The following is a 12,278-nucleotide window of genomic DNA, read 5'->3' on the forward strand; positions in this document are numbered from 1 at the left end:
CCCCAAGATAAAACTTCGGTAACGTAAGGTAGAATTACAATTCAAGGTAAACAGTGAAAGTGAACTGAGAGTTCATGAAAGCTTCAGGATCTATAATCAAGGACAATGGCCTCACATTAGCCTTTCAAAAGGTACAGAACAATGAAAGTTAAGTAAATTCACTAGTATGTGGTTCCTGGACTGCAAAATAAAAGCAGGCAAAACAGTTATTCTTTGTATTGTTTCTGCCTTGCAGGCTAATTGTCTCATCTGTGCATTACAAAAGATGTTCTCTCCTCTTGTTTTCAGGTAATGATAGTTGAGGATGCCAGCCCCTTGGCAAATACGGTGCAATAAGAAATCCAAAACTAATCATGGAAGAGCTGAAATGGACAGTATGGAAGAGACAAGTGAAAAAATGCAGATGAAAAAAGAAATCACATTGCTAAATGGAGTTTCTTTAATTGTAGGGAACATGATTGGTTCTGGGATATTTGTATCACCCAGAGGTGTTCTAATGTACAGTGCTTCCTATGGACTCTCTCTAGTCATCTGGGCGCTTGGTGGGATATTTTCACTGTTCGGAGCTTTGTGTTATGCTGAATTGGGAACATCCATCATTAAATCTGGAGCCAGTTATGCCTATATTTTGGAAGCATTTGGTGGCTTTGTGGCCTTCATCAGGCTCTGGTCTTCCTTGCTAATTATTGAACCAACAACTCAAGCAGTGATAGCAATCACGTTTGCCAACTATATTGTTCAACCAATTTTTCCTCATTGTGAGCCACCGTATGATGCAGTCAGGTTGATTGCAGCTGCTTGTATATGTAAGTAAAGTTATGATTCCTAGAAGTTAAGAGCTATAATTGTAGGTACTCAGAGATACTCAGGGAGATTTTTCTGAATTTCTTTTTCTTCACCTGCTATTATGGAAAATAATTACTGCCCCTCTAAAACAGAGTTCTAGGAACTAATAATCTTTTATTCAGACAGATTATACTTGGGGCTGTGATTACTAGAGGAGAGAGGAGAATTTGGCCTGGGAAAACTATGACTGCTAATTAAAGATACATATATCTCTATGGATCATTGGCCTAATTGGCAGCCCACGTTTGGTCCATGCTCTCTCTCCTGTATTTCTTGCAAATCACAAAAAATGAACAAAAAAATCATAAAATTCATATGGAATTAAAAATACTCTGCCTAATATGAGTGTTGTCTCTAGAGAAATCGTGTAGTTTAATCAGACACTCCTCAAAGTTGACTTTGTCATGGCTATATGTTTTAGGTGAATACAGGGATAAGCATTACAAATATGTCCCCTAGTAGATGGACTGCACTCAAAGTATTTTCCTTATAAATATGGATTTGTCAAGTTAGGATATGAGTTCCTTTGAGGCTGTGCTTAAAAATGGCTTAAACTGTACAACACAGCAAAAACTTCCGACAGGGTAAGTAATTTTCCATGGAGGCAGTACTCCAGGTGGGGTCTCATGAAAGCAGAGTAGAGGGGCAGAATCACCTCACTAGACCTGCTGGTCACGCTCCTTTTGATGCAGCCCAGGGTACGTTGGCTTTCTAGGCTGTGAGTGCACACTGCTGGCTCATGTCCAGCTTCTCATCAGCCACACTGGCTGTCGCAAATCACCTCCCCATCCTTCATGTGCCTTAGCATAGGTTCTAGGAGGATCTGTTCCATGATCTCCCCAGGATCAGAGGAGAGTCTGACAGGTTGGTAGCTCCCAGGGTCCTTTACCTTCTAACCCTTTTCAGAAGCGGGTGCATATGCTTCTCTCATGAATATTCTTTTTCTCTGCAGGTTCCTTAACATTTATTAATTGTGTCAATGTAAAGTGGGGAACCCGTGTACAAGATGTTTTCACTTACGCAAAAGTTATGGCCCTTTTCTTGGTGATATCTGTTGGCCTTTACAAAATTGGTAAAGGTAAGAATCATTTTAATTTACTTAAATTCTTAAAAATGAACTGTTTACAAGTTTCAAAATCAGTGCAGGAAGATCAGACTCATTCACACTTACATAATGAAATGTTGGGGTTTTTTTCTGGAAAAAAAAACCTTGCCTGTCATAGGAAGATTACAGAAATGTTTTGGCTTGTTAAGCAATGGGGTGTTAATTTTTATTCTATCCTTCGTGTGGATGGAAGACCACATGCCAAGTTCTACATTGCTAGAGTTGAATAGCAAATAGCAGCTGAATTAACATCAATTTAGTGCTAACTAGTTTAAAGTCAGCTTCAGTCTCTGACTCGTGCTGATTAAAGCTAGTGTTGTTACTTGTCCTATGAACAGGAAAACACAGCAGAAGTTGCCAGACACATCCTTTCCATTGCTCCTCACACCAGAGCCCCTGGTGCACTTATGGCACAGAGGCACTGCAGTAGCCTGCAAGGGGAGAGCACAAGGAAGGGAGGCACATGTCCTTGCCTGCGTTGGTGAAGAGATGTGCATGTTTCTAGAAACTAGGGAGAAGCCTGTGATATGAATCACTGTGGTATTGTAAGACATCACAGGACAGATGAGCCACCTCATATCAGCCATAACTGCACTGAGCTGAATACACTGAAATGCTTGAGAATAGTTTATTCCTGTGCTACCTCTGATCTTTGCATATGACACTAGATTTGCTTTTATTGATTTGTACCTCTGGTACAGAGAAATTTCTTCCAACTCCAGCTCTCTTGTTCAGCTACTTTTTCATTTTCCTTTCCCATGAAATTGCCAAATAGTCACTCTATCTTTATTCAATTGAAATAAGGATGGCTCCCCTCTTCACTTCAGGAATTGTCTTTTTCTACTGCTGAAACTAGCTTATAAAACTTTATAAGCATGCTTACTTTTCCATGTTTGCTGTCTTTCTCCTTTCCTTGGCTGCAGTCACATTAGCTGTTACTCTTTAATGCTTCAACAGATTTTAAGACAGCTTTTTTGTTTAGCCATTATCTGTGCATGTCAGTTGTCACCAGTTTGTTCAAGTCTAAAGAAACCCAAACAAATGAACTCAGTCCTTAAAGGCATGAAGATGCACAGTTCCATGAAGGAGTAGTTTCCCTCATGAAGCTGCTGCAGTTTTACAAAGGTGTGAGCCCATGATGTCCTGTCCCCACAGTCACAAATTTACCTACGCTTCCAAATTGTGTCCTTCAAAACTTCCAGCCTGATTGCTGGCGTGCAGCTGCCAGGATGCAGCTTGGCCAAGGGGCCATTCCCTCTGCTCCTGCATCTATACAGCCCACACTAGTTCCTTTGCAGTGCTTCATGAGATCAGGGAGGGTAAAGGCAGAGAGGAAACATTGCTCTGAGGAACACAAAATGCTGAGGGTTTTTACGGGTATTCAAGGTCTCATCTCTGCTTTCTTTAAGCAGAACAGAGCACTTAAATACAGAAAGGACTGGAAAGAGGAATGATGTAGACTTCTGGAGGAAGCTGTGATCAGGTCAATGCACTCTGAAACTCAGCAGCTTTTTTAAGGAAAAGAACAGTTATGACATTTTAGCTATGACATATTCCTTCTGCTGTGCTCAGTTACACCTCTTATTTTAAAACATTGAATACTTATACTGAATGTATCTGATCTTGAATATGAACTTAGTGAAAAAAAAAGAAAAACAAAACAACAGTTTTCTTGGTCCTTTTGGAGTTTTTTTTCCTTTGAACTGTGTGTACATCTCATAGCTTCGCCTTCCTCGGTTTGAACAGTCTCCTTGTAGTTACTGCTTTTCAAAGACTGAACTGCTTTCATGGTATCTATAACCTCCTTAGTTTAACCACAAAGTGAAGTTGTTTCATTTTACAACAAAGACCTTACTTTCTTCCTTAATATAGGTTTAAGCATGTTTCTGTGTTTCTTAATATTTAACTCACTTTCAGTTACATTAGATAGTTGATTTTCCTTCTTGCAAACTCAGTAAAGCCTTTCCTCCCCTTTCCAGAATCACAGTGAAGGCTCATACAGATTCATTAACATTTTGTCTATTTTGCAGCAGGTTTTCATCTCAACCAATTGAGCTAAACTAGAGGAGAATTTTGAAAGGAAAGCAAGTCTCCTCCCTTTATTTTTAGAAGCACCTTTGTGGGACAGAGCATGCCACTGAGAGCCATGCCTCCAGGATATGAGCACAGATATGAGGAAGAAATATGAGACAGATTCAGGAATTGAAACTGGGTTTCCAGGAGTGCCTCTGCCTGGCTGACAGGGCATAGCATGACTTCAGTATGGCTCCCTCCTTCTGTAGGCTAGACAGTGATGCCAGGAGATGAGGGCTCTGTGAGTTCTGGTAGAATTATCCAAATAACAAAACATGGGAAAATATCTTCTGCAGTCTTCCTGTACAAGACCAGCTGTCTGACCATCTGACTGAAAATTTCCTACGTGTCAAGTGAAAATACAAGCTGTGCCCTTTTACAAATAGTAATGAAGCCTGGATGAAGTCGGCTTTTATTTCCTTTTGGTTAGCTGAAACTTTTACTGTAGCATCCTTCTATGTCATAATCCTTGAAATCTAAGAGGCACCTGTCATTTGTGCAGGAGAAACGGAAAACCTGAGAGCCCCATTTGAGGGCTCGGCAACAAACGCAGGGATGATTGCTCTGGCTCTCTACTCTGCCCTCTTTTCCTACTCAGGATGGGACACACTCAACTACGTCACCGAGGAAATGCAGAATCCTGAGAGGTAAAAGTGTGTTTTCCTTTGTATTGCTGAAGTGTCCTGGTAAGACAGGTGAGATGGCAGGACCAGCTGCTCTGTATTTGTTTCTGAGTGGTAATTTCTCAAGCTATTTTCTCTGTAAAAACCTTCTCCTTTTGAAAAGAAGAAGTACAAGAACACTTTCTGCTTACTTCCTCGCTTACCAACTATACCACACTAATAAATCACTTGCCTGCATATATGTATTTTACACCCTATACTTCAGATGGCAATTTTTAAAGAGGAGAACAAATCCCTTTGAAAAGCAGAGAAAATCATGGATCCATCCACCCCCATGAAATTCCCTACTTCTCTTCAGTCAGACAGAACTATTATTTCCAATAGAGTAAGACTGTCAGTTTTATGTCTGTTTTATCATGTGATCTTCATCATTACTGTTTATGGGCAAAATGTTTGATTTTGCTAAATATGAAAGGTTAAGTGAAAAAGAAAAAGTCCACGAGTAGCACGGGAAATATCTCTGGAAACATCAAGTGTGCATTTAAATCTCATTGCTTAAGTGCGCTCTTAAATTGCTTCATATGCAATTTAAAGGTATAAATGTACTTTTCGTTCTCTGAAAGTTGTGACAGACCCACAGCAGCCAACTATGTTTGCTTATGGAATTGTTCCACACATGGCTGCATGTTATTGTGTAACCCCATGATTACAAACTGATGTAGTACAAAAAGTTATGGAGGTATCCATTCACAAACGTTTGAATTTGGGAACAATTCTACTTAAATATTCTTTATTTAAAGAACAAGAAATAATTTTACCACTTTCCTTTTGCAGGAATCTACCTCTTTCTATTGCAATTTCAATGCCTATTGTGACGGTTATTTATTTGTTGACTAACATAGCATACTATGTAGTGTTGGACATGTCGGCTCTCCTCACAAGTGATGCAGTGGCTGTGGTAAGTTGTATAAAATAATTAAGAAAGTTACTGTATGGATGACACTACATAAAAACCTCAGGTAGCACACTTCTTGGCAAAACTATTGAAATATTTCTATGCTGAAGATTATTGCTTTGTTTTAAACTTCATTTTCTTTTAAGATTACCAGTATATTGGCAGGTGCATATAAAGATAAATCTGCTTTGTAAGAAACCTCCTGTATACTCTGCAAATTCTGCTCCTAACAGTACTTCATTGTAGAAGATGCTTTCGCTAAGGCCAGAGAGGGAAAGAGCTGTGCAGAGTCTCAGTGGTTTTGCTATCATTCTAATGTATAGTGTGTGATGTTTCATGCTGCAAGATAACAGCAATATTTTCAACACAAAAAGGTGCAATGAAATGCTTTTTAAAACCTTACCAATATTTTATGCAAAAGTACAATTATAACTCATGGATTACTACAGCCATTATTTGTCAGAATAGGTTAAAGACAATACATTTTCTTCTGTTACATCATTGACTTGATCTGGGCTTAGAAATGTTGGGGGGTTTAAATCCTTTTTTAATACATCTGCCATTTCTATTTTGATACTGATCAGGTTTTCCAAATTCTAATTTCCCAAGTCATTATTGGGTGTCGTAAGAAAGGATGGACTATGACACAGTATTTGGTGGGGTGTGTTTTCATGAGAGTATTTTAGGATTGCCCATATGCTTAATATGAGAGGCCTCACTATTATTTCCTTTTTCTGTTACAGACATTTGGTGGTGAAACCCTTAGTTATGCTAAGTGGATAATTCCTATAGCAGTGGCCATGTCTTGCTATAGCGGATTAAACTCATCAATAATTGCAGCATCTAGGTATGAAATACAAGATTTATTTTAACTAATTGAAAAGGAATCATTTATTATTAATCTGCATTCTTTACTACACAGTAAAGTGTAAAAGTAACAGTTAATTTTTGCCATGTCAAGTAGTTAATTTATGATGGAAGGATTGTTACAATCTGATACGTCTTCTCATGGTCAGCACCAACTGGTAAACTAAAGCCACTTGAGAAGAGAACAGCATTTACAACAGATTAATGAAAGAATGAATGCTGCCTTTGTCAGAAAGAAACACCGTCTGGTGAAGTTTTCTTTCTTTTTTTTTTTAGGCTATTTTATGTTGGAGCCAGAGAAGGACACCTCCCTGACAGTCTGAGCTTGATTCATGTGAAGTGCTTCACACCAGTCCCTGCTCTTCTCTTCAATGTAAGTGACAGCCCAGACCTGTGCCTGACTGGGGCAGCCAGGCATTCGGACACAGGGAGTATAACACCTCCTCTCTTCCTGGGCTTCTCCTGCACTGGAGACACCTTCCTCAAATGCCTCAGTACTCACTGAGGGTGGTAGCAGTGGTGATATTTTATCTGGCAGCGTTTTTTCCAGCAGAAAGGGAATGGCTTGATTTACATTCATACGCTCTCTGAACAAGATTAGTGAGGAGGAAGTACAATAGCATTACTTAGAAAACAGAGAATGGCTAAATATATAACAGTATGCACGAGTTGTATAAGCCTTTATGCGAGTTTTCAGTGTCTCTGGAGAAGAATACAGCAGGAATACCTCTCAGACCTTCCCATAGGCTGGTTTTCTAGAACTCTTGTTAGGAGTGACAATGTACTTAAAATTAAATTCCTGTTGTCAGATACCTGTACCCATATTGACATTTTCCCTGCTGTCAGGAATAATAAGGTATAGAATTACTGCAAATTATTTTAATAAATGGTTCATAAATCTAGCAGATTAAAGTAAGGGGGATGATGTGCTCAAACAGAGAAGGTAGAATCATTCCAAAGCATTTCACTGCTGTTTATTTAAACATATATATTATTTGGTGTCTTTCGTTGCCCTCTCTTGCATATGGCTAATGAATACATTATCATGCCAGTTCTATTTGACACCACATAATTTACTAAAAGTTGCAATCTCATAGTCTGGGGCTCCTCATCCAGCCTTCTTAGGAGGGTTTTCTGTTGGTGCTGAAACATAAACCTGACACCTCTTCAGCCAAATGTGGTGGTGTCACTGCTGTGTTTAAGGAAGAGATACCGGCATGTTTTACACAGAATATTTGCAGATTTCTGAGTTTTAAGTACAAGGACTTGATATCCTATGTCCAGGAAAATATGTTGGAAACAGCCCTTTAATAACTTTACTACCTCTTTATTTTCACATTAAAAAGTCTTTGTTTTTATTATCTCTAGGGCTTAATGACTTTGATTTATCTCCTTGTGGAAGATGTTTTCCTCCTCATTAACTACTACTGCTTCAATTACTGGCTTTTTGTGGGTCTGTCTATTGCAGGACTAATATATTTGAGATACACTCAGCCGCATCAACCCCGGCCTATCAAAGTAAGTAAACAAGAGAGGAAACAATCCCTAAAAGCCAGTTAATGCACATGTTTATGTGATTCATAATACCACAACCATAACATTGCCAGTTAAGTTACAGGCTATTTATCAGCCATAGAAATCCTTTCAACATAGAAGATAAGAAATGAAGGAGCAAATCCCATTTGAGTTTCCAGAAGAACATCTGTTCTGGTACTTTTGCTGTGAGGTTGAAATGATATTTACCATTTCCTTTTCCTTTTATTCAACCTTACAACTATCTTTATGCCAAAATAAATAAGGCCTGGGGTTCTTAGCCCATCCTCAAACAACCTCCTTTTGTATTGCTCATAGAGGAGCTCAGTAGAGCTATTGATGTGGGCTCTAGAGAGGTTAACACTGATCAAAATTACATGACTTAACAAATTTATCAAAATCCAAAGCCCATAAATGCCCAAATATCTGCTCATGCAAAAGTTCAAAAGCTTGAATAATCAAATATATTTTGACTGTTCCCTACCCCTGCATAGTGGTCATGGACAGTAAAATGCAAGGTTTATGACTGACTGTAGAAGAGCACCTGGCACAGAAACAAAGTGTGCCTAACACTTGTTTCTAGTTTTAATACAGTGATTGTCCAGGAAGCAGGGAGGAAAATGCACAGCTTCCCCCAGGCACACAAAATCACATGCTGGCTTTCATTTCACTGCACTCTGTTAGCTCCATGACCTGCATTTCAATGCACCAGTTATGCAGCAAAAATTATGAGAAATCCAAATTAATATGCAATATAAACATTTCTTTATTGTCACTCTCACTTCCAAACCTTGGGAATCATTTTTACCAACACATTTTTTTTTCCATTTAAGTGTAGCATCCTGATTATAAGAAAACCACATGGTTCACAGGCATAAAATATCCTAAGCACCTGCTGCTACAAGCTTCCAGTCTTCCAGAGCAGACCAAATTTTCCTGAAGCATGTTCATATTTCATTTCCAAACTCTCCCCCAAAATATGGTTAAGATAATGGTTAAATCTTGCTTTACTGGCAGTTTTGCTACTGACTTTACTAAGGCAAGGATTACAGTCAGATTATAGACAATGACTGTTTAATTCCTATCAGCATTTGCCAGCTTAGTCAATGTCCCAACTCCACATACATCTTTTGCTTTTCTGAAGCATAGCAGTTGGTTTTTATCGACTTACATTTTTAACCTTTATAAGGAAAAAGAGTTATTTATACCATTCTATACTCAAGTTTCAGCTAGTGTTCAAATGTCAGCTCCTGGACTCTTGAGAAGGCTCATTACTACAGGCAATGAAAAGTATTTTAGTGCAAAGCAAATCCATAGAGGTTATTGCAACTTTCCTTACTTGTGGTATGATATTTGTTAAGTGCCCAGAAGAGATGGTTGTAAATCAGTCCATTAGTTCTGTAGCATCAACATGGCAATACTGATGAAATAAAATCCAATAAAAATTACAATTAAAAATCTGCAGTTGAAGTTAGAGGCAAAGCTACCCATTACTGCTCAGTTTTAAAGCACTGCTTTCAAAGATCAGTCTCTAATAGGAAAGAAATTCAGCTTGTGCAGGCCTGAAAGCAACAAAATGGTCAGATACTCAGGTGTTTACCAAATAAGAAGCTCTCAGCACCATACACATAAGCTAGCAAATTGTACTGACTGTAGGCAATCAAAAAATTCAGTATATAATAGACATATAGCCAATAGCTATATTTTTATTATCGACATGTCTAATCTGCAAAACCTGACATTTTTACTGCATCTTTTAATGAACGTTGGATTTTTTTTTTTTTATATTTTTTTTTTTATCTCCACAGCTTAGCCTCTTCTTCCCTACAGTATACTGCTTATGTTCCCTTTTCCTGGTCATAGTTCCTCTCTACAGTGACACAATCAATTCCCTTATTGGCATTGGTATTGCCCTCTCAGGCGTTCCTGCATACTATTTGGGAGTCTATCTGCCAGCTGAAAAACGACCTAAATGTCTACAGTGGCTCTGTGGTAAGCAACATAGAATCATACCATGGGTTGGGTCGGGAGGGGCCTTAAAGGTCATCTAGTTCCAAACCCCTCTGTCATGGACAGGGACACTCTCTGCTAGACCAGGTTGCTCAAAGCCCTGTCCAGCCTGGCCTTGAACACTGCCAGGGATGGAGCATCCACAGCTTCTCTGGGCAACCTGTGCCAGGGCCTCACCATTCTCACAGGGAAGAATTTCTTCATAATATCTAAATCTAAACACATCCTCTTTCAATTTAAAGCCGTTCCTCCTTGTCATATCCCTACATGCCCTTGTAAAAAGTCCCTCTGCAGATTTCTTGTAGCCCCCCTTCAGGTACTGGAAGCTGCTATAAGGTTTCCTTGGAGCCCTCTCTTCTCCAGACTGAACAAGCCCAGGTCTCTCAGCCTCTCTTCACAGGAGAGGCGCTCCAGCCCTCTGATCATCACCCTCCTCTGCACTTGCTTGAGCAACTCCACATCCGTCTTGTATTGGGGACCCCAGAAGTGCACACAGTATTCCAGGTGGGGTCTCTCAGGAACAGAGTAGAGGGGCAGGATCACCTCCTTCGACCTGCTGGTCACACTCCTTTTGATGCAGCCCAGGGTACGGTTGGCTTTCTGGGCTGCAAGTATACCTAATGGGTCATGTTCAGTTTCTTGTCAATGAACACCTTCAAGTCCTTCTCCTCAAGGCTGCTCTCAATCCAGTTTCCTCCCGGGCTGTATTTGTGCTTGAGATTGCCCCAGCCCAGGTTCAGGACCTTGCACTTTACTTTGTTGAGCTTCACAGGATTTGCACAGCCCCACTTCTCAAACCTGTTCATGTCCCTCTGGATGGCATCCCCTCCCTCCAGCGTGTTCACTGCACCACACAGCTTAGTGTCATCAGCAAACTTGCTGAGGGCACACTCAATCCCACTGTTCATGTTGCTGACAAAGACATTGAACAGGATCAGTCCCAACTCCGATCTCTGAGGGACACCACTTGTTACCCATCTCCAGTTGAACATTGAGCCTTTAACTACAACTCTTTGATGCAACCATCCAGCCAAGTCCTTGTCCACTTAGTGGATAATATCTTCTGGTCCTACGCAGTGTGCCGAGACTTTGAATGCTTGCTCAAAAGAAAGAAAGAATAGTTTTTCCTAGAATCCTTTTTCTTTATGAAGATTTGCTACACTTTTGTATATGGCATGTCTGAGATCGTTTGCTTCATCACATGATCCTGAGAACAAAAGCATCCATACCTGTTCAAAACCATCCAATATGTGGATGTAATATGGTCATCTAATATTCGTGGTGTTGAGCCATTTCAACATGTTGGCTCAGTAAAAGCCGTGTAGGATTGTGAGGACTAAATGTATGCAGTTTGATACCCTGGAAGGCAGAAATACCAGACCACCACTGCTTCACTCCCTGTCCAAGGAATGGAATATCTGCATCAGTGGAGTACGTGTATTTTTGTAAATTATGAAATAATGAATTGTTGGCCTGAAGGGCAGTTTCCACTCCTCAAATTCAGGCAGTCTTGAGAAACAAAACTTTAAACAGTTTTATGCAGTTCAAACTCAGCTATCAATCTGACAATTCAATGGAGATGTTGATGAAAGTCTGATTAAACATGACTTTCTTTTTAATTATTGAACTGCTTTTGCCTTTAGGTATTTATAATGTGCTTTATCCAATTGATTAAGGTATTTTAAGATTTTCCTAATATTTGTGTAGTGCTTTCAAATCCTCAAAATCCATGTATTTGTCTAAGATACATTATAACTTTGTCTCACGCATTTTTGCTATTACAGCTACAACAACAAAGTATGTTCAGATGCTCTTCTATTGTGCTCTGTCGGACATAGACATGGAACCTACAACAGCTAAGAATAAATAGACCTGCCTTGACATTGAGAGTTGTGCCTTGACATTTCCTATCTGGAGTAATTTTTATCTTCTGAAGGTCTCCCCATGTGTTCAGTTATACTAAAGCACTAACCACTGTACTATGCATCAGTTTGATGCCCATTAATTTGTGCTTGTTTTATAAACCACTCTCTTTTACAGGATGTTTTAAAAAAATCTGTTAATAGTGACTTACTATGTAATACTTTGAAACTATACATCACGGTATGAACAAACATCAGCAGATAAGTGCTAGATAGTACATCAATTGCAAAATCATAAGAAAAAGTATTAGGTCTCGTCATGATCCTAACAAATAAATAGATAAATTTAACAAAAGACAGGCTATATATTTGCAAGATTCAAAACCTGAGTTAGGAAGTAGAAG

General features: G+C 39.3%; 1 protein-coding gene across 1 annotated transcript; it reads left to right on the forward strand.

Moving 5' to 3' along the window:
• Window positions 1–304: 304 nt before the first annotated feature.
• Window positions 305–11,882, forward strand: LOC308217917 (Y+L amino acid transporter 2-like; the record flags this gene model as incomplete). Its single annotated transcript, XM_080611405.1, has 9 exons — window positions 305–806; window positions 1,799–1,924; window positions 4,527–4,671; window positions 5,482–5,605; window positions 6,346–6,449; window positions 6,746–6,842; window positions 7,838–7,987; window positions 9,811–9,994; window positions 11,797–11,882. The coding sequence occupies 9 exons, from the start codon at window positions 305–307 to the stop codon at window positions 11,880–11,882; spliced, it is 1,518 nt and encodes a 505-aa protein (XP_080467531.1).
• Between the last annotated feature and the right edge of the window lie 396 nt (window positions 11,883–12,278).

The sequence above is a fragment of the Psittacula echo genome (assembly GCF_963264785.1).
Source record: "Psittacula echo genome assembly, chromosome: 2".
NCBI lineage: Eukaryota > Metazoa > Chordata > Aves > Psittaciformes > Psittacidae > Psittacula > Psittacula echo.